General features: G+C 33.9%; 1 protein-coding gene across 1 annotated transcript in view; it reads right to left on the bottom strand.

Moving 5' to 3' along the window:
• Mmp16 (matrix metallopeptidase 16) overlaps window positions 1-14218 on the bottom strand; it is a 253800-nt gene that overhangs the window by 129026 nt on the left and 110556 nt on the right. The window contains exon 2 of the mRNA XM_076836056.1: window positions 2668-2816. Coding sequence (XP_076692171.1) covers window positions 2668-2816 — 149 coding nt within the window. The remainder of the gene's footprint in view (window positions 1-2667; window positions 2817-14218) is intronic.

The raw sequence follows: 14218 nt of genomic DNA on the forward strand, positions 1-14218 counted from the left end.
TTCATTCACTTGAGATTACAAAAGAACAGACAATAGCACAATTATGTTGATCATACTTACAAAAATAGCACACTACTTGATCTGAGTAACTTGAGCAAAAACATCAAGAGCAGAAGTACTTCAGTGGAAAAAAAACAGGCAGGAGGCAAATGAAGGCACAGGGCTATAGTTGGGGTGACAATAAGGGTAACGTCTAAGCAGACACAGAAGCAGAGGAGGCATGGCTGGGAAATAGGGGAAAATGAGAGGGGGTTAACAAAGAATTTGTGGGTTTACCTGGAAATAACTGTCAGGTCTAACACTCTCTACAGAGAAAAATGCATTAGCAATTTAAGTAAACACAACACACACACACACACACACACACACACACACAAAAAAAAAAAAAAAAAAACTCCAGTGTTGAAATTTGTTAAAATAATTTTAGCAAGGTTTTGTTAAAATAATCATACACAAAATCCAACCCAAATAAACAGACAAGCAACTAAACTCCTTTGGTTTTTATCAAGGGTTCTCTATTGTGTTGATTTTTTTTTTTCTAAAATTCTGTCACAGAAATTCTACTTTAACTCCTGTGCACCAAAACTATCATCTCTCTTCTTCTGGACTCAGAGCCACACTCTACCTAGAAAATACCCACAACCTTCTCTACACCTCCATATTTTCTATCTTCTCCTACCAGATAACAACAAACTGTTCAGATCCCTTTCCACGTGAAGGGCCCAAATAAGTCCTCCACACATTGCTCTTTTATTATCTCCTGACAAAGACCTTTCTCTAGTTGCTCTAGGAAATCAAACCTACCCATCACGAATCCTTCCAATGACCAAGACTGAAAACAAAGGCCAGCAGTGTTTGGTGGGGCTTTCTCAATTTCAATGTCTAGTAAAAGTACCAAGTACTTCCTTATAATTCTGGTATTAGTCAAATTAGACATTAAAACATTTTTTTTTCAAATCCTCGATCTATTTGTATCTTAAAAAAGTGTGTCATATTTTCTAAAAAAGTGAATCAGGAGCTAACAGTTCTCCACTAGGGAAACAGAAATATGTATGGAATGTTTTGTAACCTCTATATAGTGACTAAACACAAGATTATCTGAAGGTTTTTGCCTATTAGGATGAGGGGTCCTTATCGCTCAAAATGAAAGTTGGATATGATACCATTAAGAAAGCATTATAAAGATTAGGGATTCAGCAAATCTCAAAGATCAAAATTTTATTCCCATTACTGATAACAAGTTTCTAATTATTGCAGAAAGTATTCTGTTTATTCTTGATTTCATTTGCCATGGTATAGATCATAGGTAATAGTTATGCATTTCTTAAAAGCATTGGAAGAGGTAATAGTTTTGTTTTTTTTTTCAAAATACTTTGAAGTTTAAAGCCTTTATTGTGTGCTTTCCTACCATGATGACATAGAAATGCGTTGTTTAACAACAGGCTATAAGCATTAGAAAGCAAAATCTAATTTCAGAATTATATGTTAAATTAGTTTGAGGTGTCAGAATTACATCTGAGTCCAGAGAGCTCATGTATTTAAGGTTTAAAAAGAAAAAATAAATGTGCTATTTCTTGAAGGACACAGCAGGGCAAGTTCCTCAGACTAAACCACAAAAGACCTGGGTTCTGCTGCTATTCTGGACTTGACTCAGCCTTTGACATTCAGTTCCTTCATTTGAGAAAGTAGGAGGAAAAATATCTTCCCCATTGTGGAGGTTGATGTATGATCATCAACCTAAATAACAGAAATAGAATCACTTTGTGAGAATCAAGGGCTCTAAAAACACAAATGATTTTTTTCTCCACTGAAAAAAATTAATTACTTCCTCTTTTGCTGTCCAGAAACAAAAATGCTGCTTTATAATATTACAGAACTTACTCTGTGCCTGTGGAGAAGAGTACACAGTTTGTGACTGTGTAGCTATGTATAGAACAGAGATCCTTTGACAAAGACCTCATGTCTTCTGAACCTGATAAAGCCCCTTTCATAGAAAAGAAAAGTGTCCAGGAAAGAGTTACTGTTTGCATAAATAGAATGATTAATGAATAAATCAATAAGATAAAAATATTATTAAAGGGTAAAAAGCAGCCACTTGTTAAGAAATTTAGAGACTTTCCATTGAAGACCCTTATTTGATTTATCTCACTTGGGAAACTGTCATTAGTGAGGATTTAGTAAACAATCAACAAGTAGCCCACTGAAAACTTCCCTTCCCACCCATAATAGGAGGCCTTATCTGAATCACTTCCCAATTTTCATGTGTAAATATTTCTATATGGCTTATATGAAACTATTAACAGGACTCTATTTAACAGAGAGTAGCCTCTCTACAGATTTGCAGAGAATACTCTTACTAGTCATACTAAACAGTTCTATTATTCATTGTCCCTCCTTGAAGTGGCTTCAACCATAAAAACCCACCTTGACTTTATTTTCTTTCCTGGATTGAAAATGTGTTGATAAGATGAGGTGAGTAAAGCTAACTTTGGACCTAAATGGTATATGAAATATCAGAGGACTGGAGTTAAAATCGGACAAATTTTAAAGAAAAGTTAATAAGACAAATAATTTCATTAGTTGCTAGAGTTTGTGTAAAGTTTTTGAGATTACTTTGAGTTTGGCTCAAAGATGAAAAAGAAAAGGAGTATGGATGTCATTACTTACTCGATTGTGTTTCTGTCCACTTTTCCTGTCATGTTAATGCCATAGAACTGCTGCATGGCAGCTAAGGCGGACTGCATGGTCTCTGCAGAGCGCAGCACCGACATTCTGGGGTCAGTTGGTGGGAGGTAGCCGTACTTTTGTAACCAAACCTGCAATAACAAGTACAGTTCCTTTTAGATCAACTTTACAATTTGACAATAATATTCTGGTCTTGATTTATTTCTGTAATAGACAGATAAACTTTACTCCATCTATAAGAAGATACTTTATTTGTTTGATTTCTACATGAATAATTTTAATATATATTTAGTAGTTGTGGCTCTTTCTAACATATCTACAAATTCCAAATGAAAACAAATTAACCATTTCTTGAAAGCTTATAGCATATAAAGTAGTACAGTAAACAACGGGAGAAAAATAAAATCATCCCTGCATTCCAGGGTCTTAACATGCCAAAATCAAGAATGTACTTTTTCAATAATGTACATATTTTTGCTAGAAGGGGCAGCTAATGTACATATACAATATCTAAAAAATTGTTTGCCTGAACTATTGACCAGTGGCTACAGTTGTGATAAGTAGCGTCTTTACAGATAAATCATGTTATTCCATCATAAAACTTTGCATGTAAGTTTATTATAGCCAGGTCTATACAGTTATAGCCAGGTACCTACAAGGGTAGAAAACTTTTTCATGGAAACACTATTTCTTTCTCTTCTTTCTCTTCTTCTTTCTCTTCTTCTCTCTCTTCTTCTTTCTCTCCTTCCTTCCTTCCTTCCTTCCTTCCTTCCTTCCTTCCTTCCTTCCTTCCTTCCTTCCTTCTTCACTTCAGTCAAAATCACATAAGCAGCCAAACTTTGCACATATTTCTCAAATCCAGTTATCTCCTTGTGTATGTATAGACCTCTCTAAGGGTCTCTTGATTTGCATCTCCCCGTTCCCTAGTGAGGAGATCTGGGAGGATGGTGAGATAAAGAAATCAGAGTAGATTTCATATACTACTAATGACTGGGGTAGGAATTCAAAGTTACTATAAATTAGATTTTAAAAGTAATAGAAAACTCAGGACATAAAGAAATAAACGTCCACCCAGGAGCAGATAATCTTTAGTTTTATAACTCTATGCATTCCTTTTAAATGCTCAACTCACACCCCAACCTACTGTCTTTTCCCTCAGTCTTCCTGCAGGCCCTACAATTGACTGAAGTGCCACAAACTACCTGTCAAATTGATAAGAACCAAGTAGTTATAATACTACTTAGTGTAAGATATTCATCTGTGTGTTTCTCTCCCTTCCAAGGTCTATTTGTCACATAAAAACATTCCTATGGAATTTCAGCTTTTCTCTGAAAACTGATATTCTTTCTTTGTAAAGTTATAACCACAACACAGGAAAAGTTATTTCCCCAGTGAAAATAAATAACAAAGAAACTAAATTTCATTGTAAGAGCCAATATTAAATATATCAAAATTTCAAAATGTATAACACAAAATATCTAAAATTGCAGTATCAAGAATTAACCCCTTGAAAATAAATACATCCTAAAAGTATTTAAGAGATATCAAGAAAGTTTACTAGTGAAACACAATCTGGTAAACTCATCTCCCACACAGGAAAAGCAGGCTAAGGTAGTCATTTCTCCTCTGGAATGAACAGGCTGCCAGGGAAAACAGTATGTTGTTACCTAGTTAATAACTGGTGCAGTCTCAAACAGATTCCATTATATTTCTGAATGAAGGAGGCAGGCAATAATATTATTTATGAAATTTAATACCTATAGTCATGTAATTTCTCAAAATTGAAAGATTTTAATAATATGCATGTGTCAATATTCTTAAACAATAATTTTTTTTCCATAACAGTTTGCATTCATTTCTTACTTGTTGGAGAGCTGACTTGTTGCTAGGTTACTGCTGGGTGCTAAGTTACTGGCAATTATGTTTATGAGGACAGTAAAGAGAAAACCATTAATAATAAACCCTTTGATTTATATACACAGAAAATATAAAAATACATAATTGTTAAGTACATTATGAAAAAATAACATGTTCTAGAAAATACATATTTGATTTATTCCTTAGCCTTCTAAACAAATGATTTCAAATAATATAAAAAATGAATTTTGATTTTTTTCAAGTTCTATTTCACATTATGTTGTTTATCATGAGAGACTGTTTTGCAAAATGAATGAGATGTAGACAGTGCTTTTTAATTGTAAAATAATAGGAAAGCTATAAGATCTACAGTTTTTATGGTTAAAAGTTTGTTTACTGGCTAACAACCAATGTCAAAATTTTGTCATCATAATTTTGTCATGATGACAAAAGGAAAATTTCTACTAAAAATTTCTACTTTAGTAGAAAATTTCTACTAAAGTACAAATATAATCTTATTTGAAAAATGATTTACAATGTAGTACTTGTTTACCTTACCTCTTCTAATTTTCTACTATCCAGAGATAATAATTTGGCATGTAATCTTTCTATCATTTTCTATTCAGAGAAATTTAAGGATATACACAGGGGTATCTATTATATGTACACATATGCATATATATAATATATAATGTATTTTACTATAGACATCCATTCTTACTTGAAATATATCATGGTTTTCAACATTGTTTAAGAACTGCCACTCATAGATGATTAGAAATGCTAAATCTGTCCTTTTTTTTTTTTTGCTTTGTTTTATTGGGCTCACTGATGACAAGTGCATTTAAGAGCACTGAAAAATTATTAAGGGACAAATAAATTTCTTTAAGGAAAACCTTGACTTACGGTACTACCTGCGACTTAGTCCATCCCATTGCCACTAGTACAAATAACCTTGGTACCTCAAAAGGAGCTACAAAATCTAACCCTGAATTACTGCCTGTGTCACTAACTCCTTCAAATATCTTGCTACCTTGTGGACAAAACCAATTTCCTGCTCTTAGTGATTATTCAATTGAAGGAACAACCAGAATACTGCTATTCTCAGGAGAGCAAAAAGATATATCAAGCAATAAAAGGTAAAGAGTTAAATATTAAACGCTATGCCAGTAGATATTGCCATTACTGAACTGAAGTGTTAGGGAGTAGCAGACACACAAAATTTCAGCAATGTCCACTAAAGAAACATCTTTGTCAATAATATTTCATGTACTATACTGCAAAAACCCACATGAATTGTCTCAGTCATTTACAAACACATATCAAATAGCATCCTGAAAAATAGTTATAAAAAAGCAGATGTTAGTAGTTCATATAATTAAGGGTACATGAAAGTACTTTATTAAATTTTATTGAAAAAATTCCTTTAGTGTTTGAAGGTAATCAGTTTGCCAATGCCTTTATATAAAGCTACCATATTCATGATAAATCACATATGCGAGAACAATTTAAAAATTTTCCTCTGACACGATAAATATAGAGAGAACACATTTTATAATGAGGACTCTGAATAATTGCAAAGTGCTCCAACATCCTTCAAAATAAAATAAATAAGCATATGTGATTTAATTACTAAATTTATTAAGGTTGGAAAGGATGCATTTTAGCAATTATGGAAATCACTGGAGGGAAATATAAGGAGAGATGGTTTGGAAATTTTATTTAACCTAAGTTAAATATGTAAATATGTTAAATATGTAAGTCCACAATGCCCATTTGAGGCTCAGCCCGTTATTTCAGGTTGGGATGGTGAAATTCATTGCCAGCTAAGATGTACTGTGGCAAGTTCCTTGTACCCAGTTCCTATCATCCCAAGTATGATGCTCTCTATTGAAAAAAAGATCAGTGGTGATAATGTTTGTAGTACGTATTTAATACAAATTATTTCTGTTTACATGATCACATAAACATTTTTATTATTTTGGAATTTTTTTAAGAATTATTGACTTCATATCAAACTAATAGTGATAAAAGTATTGAAATCTATAATGATTAATATTTTGATATAATTAACTGATTTTCTTGAAATACAACTAAAAGAATGCATTTTTAATAGCTAAGTTCTTGATGTTATAAAAAGTTAATTTCCTTTTACACAAATTTGTTAAATTCTATCATAAACTAAGACTAATAACTAAAAATGGATTACTACTCAATTTTGTGGTATCATCAGCAAAGTCAGCAAAAGCTTCAGGATTTTTTTTTCCCTGAAATAATATATATTCACTGGTTATAAATAACAGCAGGATTTAGGGTCTACATTTTCTAGTCTGAAAAGAGACTATAAATATGAATTATAACTACCTATTAACCAAAAAAATTAAACTGATGTAGAAGGAGTCATTTAGAATTGGTCAAATTGAAAATTCATAGAATAAGTTAACGAGGCAGAAATTAGCCTTTCTCTTCATTCAAAAATCTAAATGGGCTCTAAATCACCATCCCAACCCCACCATGAATGAATCAGTGTATAAAATTGCATATATAGAATTCAATTCATTTGGAAATTTTACTCTCTATTAAATGGCTTTTTAAACTGGAAATAAAACAGTAGAAGGATCAAAAGCTATTCCATCAACCATCTCATCAATCAAGAGGCAACTGTTATTTGGTCAAGGAGACAGGAAACCAGCTGCCTTATTCATAAGTATAAGTCATTATGACCATCATGACCATACTTTTTTCTTCATTTTCCCCTCTCAACTTGAAAATCTGTCATTTATGAAAAAAATTAAACACTTAGATTGTAAAGGGAAAGGAGAGTTTCTCCACTCTGCATAAAAGTAAATTGTACTTTGTATTTAGCAAATGTGGCAGCAAAATCCATTACACAATAATGAATGACATCCAGTGAATCCAGTGATTAAAACCAGTACCACTTTTCATTGTGATTCCATCATGTGTTGGTCTTTATTCTGGAAAGATACAGAGGACTATAAGATGGCCTCCTTCTCTGTCTTTACTGGTTTCTCTTTGGTATGTTTAGATTTTCTAAGTATGTTTACATGCTCACATATACAAAATATGACCAAAAAAGAGAAAGAACATATCACAACAAATAGCAAATAACTGCAGACTACGCATATGATACCACAATCTTCATGATGTTTACATAGAAATAAATAATTACCAAAACATTATTCATAATAATCATTGTCATGATTTACATTATATTATTATCACCTCACAAACCCAAAATGCTAAAGTCTCCTTCAAATCTGGGGACTGAAACCAGGATATAGCTCAATCATTGAGCTATATACCTCTGCCCAGTTTTTTTTTTTAATTAATTTTTATTGTAGGTTGTTCAGAACATTACATAGTTCTTGATATATTATATTTCACACTTTGATTCAAGTGGGATATGAACTCCCATTTTTACCCCATATACAGATTGCAGAATCACATCAGTTGCACAACCATTGATTTACATATTGCCATTCTGGTGTCTGTTGTATTCTGCTGCCTTTCCTATCCTCTACTATCCCCCTCCCCCATCCCCTCCCCTCTTCTCTCTCTACCCCCTCTACTGTAATTCATTTCTCCCCCCTTATATTTTTCCTCCTTTCCCCTCACTTCCTCTTGTATGTAATTTTGTATACCCCTGAGGGTCTCCTTCCATTTACATGCAATTTCCCCTCTCTCTCCCTTTCCCTCCCACCTCTCATCCCTGTTTAATGTTAATCTTCTTCTCATGCTCTTCGTCCCTACTCTGTTCTTAGTTACTCTCCTTATATCAAAGAAGACATTTGGCATTTGTTTTTGAGGGATTGGCTAGCTTCACTTAGCATAATCTGCTCTAATGCCATCCATTTCCCTCCAAATTCTATGATTTTGTCATTTCTTAATGCAGAGTAATACTCCATTGTGTATAAATGCCACATTTTTTTTATCCATTCGTCTATTGAAGGGCATCTAGGTTGGTTCCACAGTCTTGCTATTGTGAATTGTGCTGCTATGAACATGGATGTAGCAGTGTCCCTATAGTGTGCTCTTTTAAGGTCTTTAGGGAATAGACCGAGTAGGGGAATAGCTGGATCAAATGGTGGTTCCATTCCGAGCTTTCCAAGAAATCTCCATACTGCTTTCCAAATTGGCCGCACCAATTTGCAGTCCCACCAGCAATGTACAAGAGTACCCTTTTCCCCACATCCTCGCCAGCACTTGTTGTTGTTTGACTTCCTAATGGCTGCCAATCTTACTGGAGAGTGAGATGGTATCTTAGGGTGGTTTTGATTTGCATTTCTCTGACTGCTAGAGATGGTGAGCATTTTTTCATATACTTGTTGATTGATTGTATGTCCTCCTCTGAGAAATTTCTGTTCAGGTCCTTGGCCCATTTGTTGATTGGGTTATTTGTTATCTTATTGTCTAATTTTTTGAGTTCTTTGTATATTCTGGATATTAGGGCTCTGTCTGAAGTGTGAGGAGTAAAGATTTGTTCCCAGGACGTAGGCTCCCTATTTACCTCTCTTATTGTTTCTTTTGCTGAGAAAAAATTTTTTAGTTTGAGTAAGTCCCATTTGTTGATTCTAGTTATTAACACTTGTGCTATGGGTGTCCTATTGAGGAATTTGGAGCCCGACCCCACAGTATGAAGATCATAGCCAACTTTTTCTTCTATCAGACGCCATGTCTCTGATTTGATATCAAGTTCCTTGATCCACTTTGAGTTAACTTTTGTGCATGGCGAGAGAAAGGGATTCAGTTTCATTTTGTTGCATATGGATTTCCAGTTTTCCCAACACCATTTGTTGAAGATGCTATCCTTCTTCCATTGCATGCTTTTAGCCCCTTTATCAAATATAAGATAGTTGTAGTTTTGTGGATTGGTTTCTGTGTCCTCTATTCTGTACCATTGGTCCACCCGCCTGTTTTGGTACCAGTACCATGCTGTTTTTGTTACTATTGCTCTGTAGTATAGTTTGAAGTCTGGTATAGCTATACCGCCTGATTCACACTTCCTGCTTAGCATTGTTTTTGCTATTCTGGGTCTTTTATTTTTCCATATGAATTTCATGATTGCTTTCTCTATTTCTACAAGAAATGCCGTTGGGATTTTGATTGGCATTGCATTAAACCTATAGAGAACTTTTGGTAATATCGCCATTTTGATGATGTTCGGAGCATTGGTGGTTCAGTGGTAGAATTCTTGCCTCCCACCCTCTGCCCAGTTTTTAGTTTTTATTTTGAGAGAGGATCTTGCAAAGTTGCCCAGGTTGGGTTCAAATTTTGGATCCTCTTGCCTCAGCCTCCTGAGTCATTTGGATTACAGGTCTACACCATCTCACCCATAACCATGTGAATTTTCTAAAAGGCATACACATGAACCTGAGTTATGTAGTAGATGGATTATGGACTTGACTTGCTTTTATGTTCTGGAGCAGATTCATCCTTATCAACACCAAAAATAATTAAATTAATCTCATTTAGAATACACAAAGTGGTTATGCAAACGGCCCATTGAAATGTAGTAATATTTTATATCATGCACATACCCACACATACATCTATGAGCACAACTATTATGAAATCTAAAATAAAATAAACTTTACTTTTATTTACTATCCAGATTGACCTTAATGTCCTCACTATGACCAAACTTCATACATGCACTTTTTGCCTAGGTTCTACTAGGTCTCCTGAGGGAGGAGATGGAATTCCACAATGTAGAGAGGCTGATATTGTCATTACCATACTCAGTTTGATCCCATCATATTACAACTCATGACAATTCTTCTGTGTCAGGTTAAATAGATTTATGGTTGATATTATCTTAAAAAATAGATATCTCAATAATACTATAAAACATGATGGAGAGTGAACAATAAAACATTTTATATTACATAGATGTTTGCTTGCTAGCTCATGGCAAAGTACTTAAAGAAGATGTCAAACTTAAATTAATTTATTGTATTTTGTATTACAAAAAGACAAAAGCATTGTTCTCTTCCGTGAAGACAAGAAGCTGTAAATAGTATGTTTACTTAATATGCTATTAAGTATTCTCATATCCTATTCTGGGATATGAGAAATAAAAACCTAATCTTTCCCATCAAGATAACAGAGGCATGCTAAAAATGCAAGAGAAAAAGGCTGCTTTTGAGGGAAAGATATACATGAGGGGTATTTTAAGGATGCATGTTTTGAAATGTTCCCATCATACATAAAATTGTGATCACAAAGTTATAATATCATGACCTATTTAAAACTGTCTCATGATGTTTTACTTTACAATTTTGGCAAGATAATTTTAAAATAATCTTTCAAAAGGATAGTTTTGGTGGATTTTTAAACCATTTTAAAAAATTGAAAATTCAACACCTTTTGATTAGTTTTTTTTTAACTGACAGATAGCAAGGAAGATGATAATTTGCCAGCTGAATTTTACCAAAAATCATTTCATAATTGATGAGTAGGATCAAAATATGAAATGTATGATTTATAACCAAGCAATAATACAACCTTTTTAGTTGCATTTATTTATCATTGATAGGTATCCTTTTGACTACAGTGATTTTTAAGATGACAATTAGCAATAAACTGATCTTGAAATTACTGTATTTTGAAATGTTAAATATTGCAAAAAGAAGGAAGTATAGTCGATCACAGGATTCTCAATGATATTCTAATAAGAGCAAAAATTATAAATATAATTCATAAGTAAAACAAGAGTTATTTAGAAAATTTATGTCATCCTTAGGTCAACTTAATATGTTTATTTTAAATGTGTTATAAGACATAATGTTTAGTATATCTGTTCATAAATAAATTTAAAAGATGGTGCATGTTAAAAAAAAACAAAAAACCCGATGGCTAGGTACAGTCCAAAGTGTGAAGATTGCAGATCAGAGAGTATGAAGTGACTGAACTTTAAAAAGTTAAGCTACTTCCTTAAATTCTTTCCAATGGATTATTACTGACTCTCTAGAAAGGATAAGACAGTTATTCAATAGCTACATATTAGATTCTCTTCTTACTATGACAATTCCCAAGCCTGTTAAATTTCCTAGGATGACTTCTGAGCCATTTATGATTTTGAATCTGAAATCAGTTAACTGTTACAGTTTATTCTTTGGTCAAATTGAATGTTGATCCCGCCCCCAAGAGGTGTTGATAAGAACAGCAACCAACCCCATGCCTTAGTGCCCACTATGTACCAGGCAATTTACATACTTTATCTTTAATTCTTACACTAAATTCTTAAAAATAAGTACCATAATCTCTGTCTTATAAGTGACAGAATAAAACTAGAAAAATTAAGTAACTTGTCTAAAGGTACCCCAGCAGGTAGAGAAGAAATAAGAATTTAAACAGATCAGACCAGACCCAAGTTTGCTTGTCATTCTAGACTACCCGTTGGCAAAAAAAGAGACTCAGCAGCCAGCCAATCTAAATGTTAGGAAGACCTAGAAGACCCTGTTCACATTTTTAAATAAGGGCAAACAGTCTGAAAACACATCCGTAATAACCAGGAGTGTTCAGTTTTTATGTAAACAGTGTCCTACTAGACATCACAAAACTGCAAGGAGCTGGGGTTGCACATATTCAGGGTGTAACACCAACTCCCACTTCCACAGGAAGATTTGCTCAGCCCAATTTGCTCGGCCCAATTAATACTCCTATTTCAATATTAGAATATTTCACTTAAGATCATTTCAGTTTTACAGTTTAAAACCACTGAAACATTGTCTGCCATTCATCATTTCTCCTCCCTTTATTTTTTCACAGTACCTCTGTTTTGTAATCTTGATGTTGCTGTTCAATTGCATTGATATTCTCCTTGATTATCATCCCATAAGTACCATTGGTGATCATTCTTCAATAGAAGTGTGCCCTCAAAGTTTCATGTGCTCAAGGCTTAGTCGCTAGCCTACGTCATTTGGGAGGTGGTGAAACCTTTAAAAGGCGAGGCTTTTGTGGGGACCTCTGGTAATCGAGGGTGACCACTGGAAAGGGATGTTAGGACCCCTTGGTCTTCCTCTCTTCTATAACCTGGTCAATGCAATCAGATTTTGCTCTGCCATGAAGTGTTGTCTCCCCACTGAATTGAGAGCCACAGGCTAACATGAACTGAAACCTCCAAAACTGGGAGCTAAAATAAATTTCTTCTCTTTATACATTGGTTATTTCTGATATCAATTCAGTAAAGTCAATTAATAGGAGTCATCCCTCATCTATTCTTCTTCTCTTTTGATTCCAGTTTTATCTGAAATGGGAGCTGCTTCTGCTGGCACCTCTTTTTCCTGGGTACTATGGTTTCCAACCAGAAGCTGCAGAATTCCCTGCTTTTGTACTGCTACCTTTTTTTTTTTTTTTTGTTAAACCAGGTTCTGTGAGTTGCCTTTTTCTTTATTTGTGGTAAAAAATACATGTAACTTAAACTTTCCCAGTTCAACAGCTTTTTGACTGCACAGTGTGCTGATGCACAGGAGTGCAGTAGGCACTATCATTCATCTCCAGAACTTTTCATCATTCCAAGCAGAGTTTCCATAGCCATTAAATAGTAACTCACCATAACCCCTGCTGCTGACCTTGAATGACTACTTTTCTACTTTGTTTCTGCATACATTTGACTATTCTAGGTACCTTGTACAAGTGAAATGTCTCACTTATTTCATTTAGGTTTTTTTTAAGGTTTGTCTACATTGTAAAATGTGATATTTTTAATACTGAAGAATTTTCCAGTGGGGGAGAAATTTATATATATATATATATTTCTCACATTTTTCTTATCTACTGATCCATCAATGACCATTCATATTTCCGCAACATTCAATCTTGAAATCTTAATCCCTAATGTGCTAGTTTTAGGAGGGGGGGTCTTTAGGAGGTTAATCAGGTCATGAGGGTAGAGCACTCCAACCTTCTTTGTGTCATGTTGAGTACACTCTGAGAAGTTGGCAGTGTGTAACCTTCACCAAAACCTAACCATTCTGGCATCTGTCCTCAGATTCCCTATTCTGGAACTGTGAGGAATCAATCTGTTGTTCCTAAGTAGCCTACTCCATGGTACTTTTTTGTAGGAGCTTGAATTGACTGAGGCAATAAACACTTGTGTTTACAATTTCGTTTTTGTGAATAATGCCACTGTAGATGTGGACTCACAAATATTTGTTCTAATCTTTGCTTTCAATTCTTCTGGGTATATATCTAGGAGTCATTCTGTTTAATTTTTTGAGGTGTCATATTATTTTTCTACAGAGGCTTCACCATTTCACATTTTGCTAGAAATGGACCAGAGGTAAAAATTTCCCACATTTTTGTCAACTCTTGTCTCTCTTTTTCTCTCCTTTTCCCCCTCCCTCCCTTTGCTTTAAATAGCTATTCTAATGATGTGAAGAGGAATGAGTTGTCCTTCTTAAAACTTAGATCCAGCTATACCATTTGATTATAATCCTTTGACAGTTTCCTATTGATCTTATCTTCAATGAAACTTAATATTTTAAGAACATTGTCTTTTCCTTGTCCTGGAAATAAACTGAACTCTTTTCCTGCCTTGGGACACTACATTTACTTTCCTATATGGAAAAAAAAAATATATATATATATATATAATTTTCACATACACAAAATAAATGTTTCCTTACCCTTCATCCTTTAAACTTTAGTTCAA

The sequence above is a fragment of the Callospermophilus lateralis genome, chromosome 16 (assembly GCF_048772815.1).
Source record: "Callospermophilus lateralis isolate mCalLat2 chromosome 16, mCalLat2.hap1, whole genome shotgun sequence".
Taxonomy (NCBI): Eukaryota; Metazoa; Chordata; class Mammalia; order Rodentia; family Sciuridae; genus Callospermophilus; species Callospermophilus lateralis.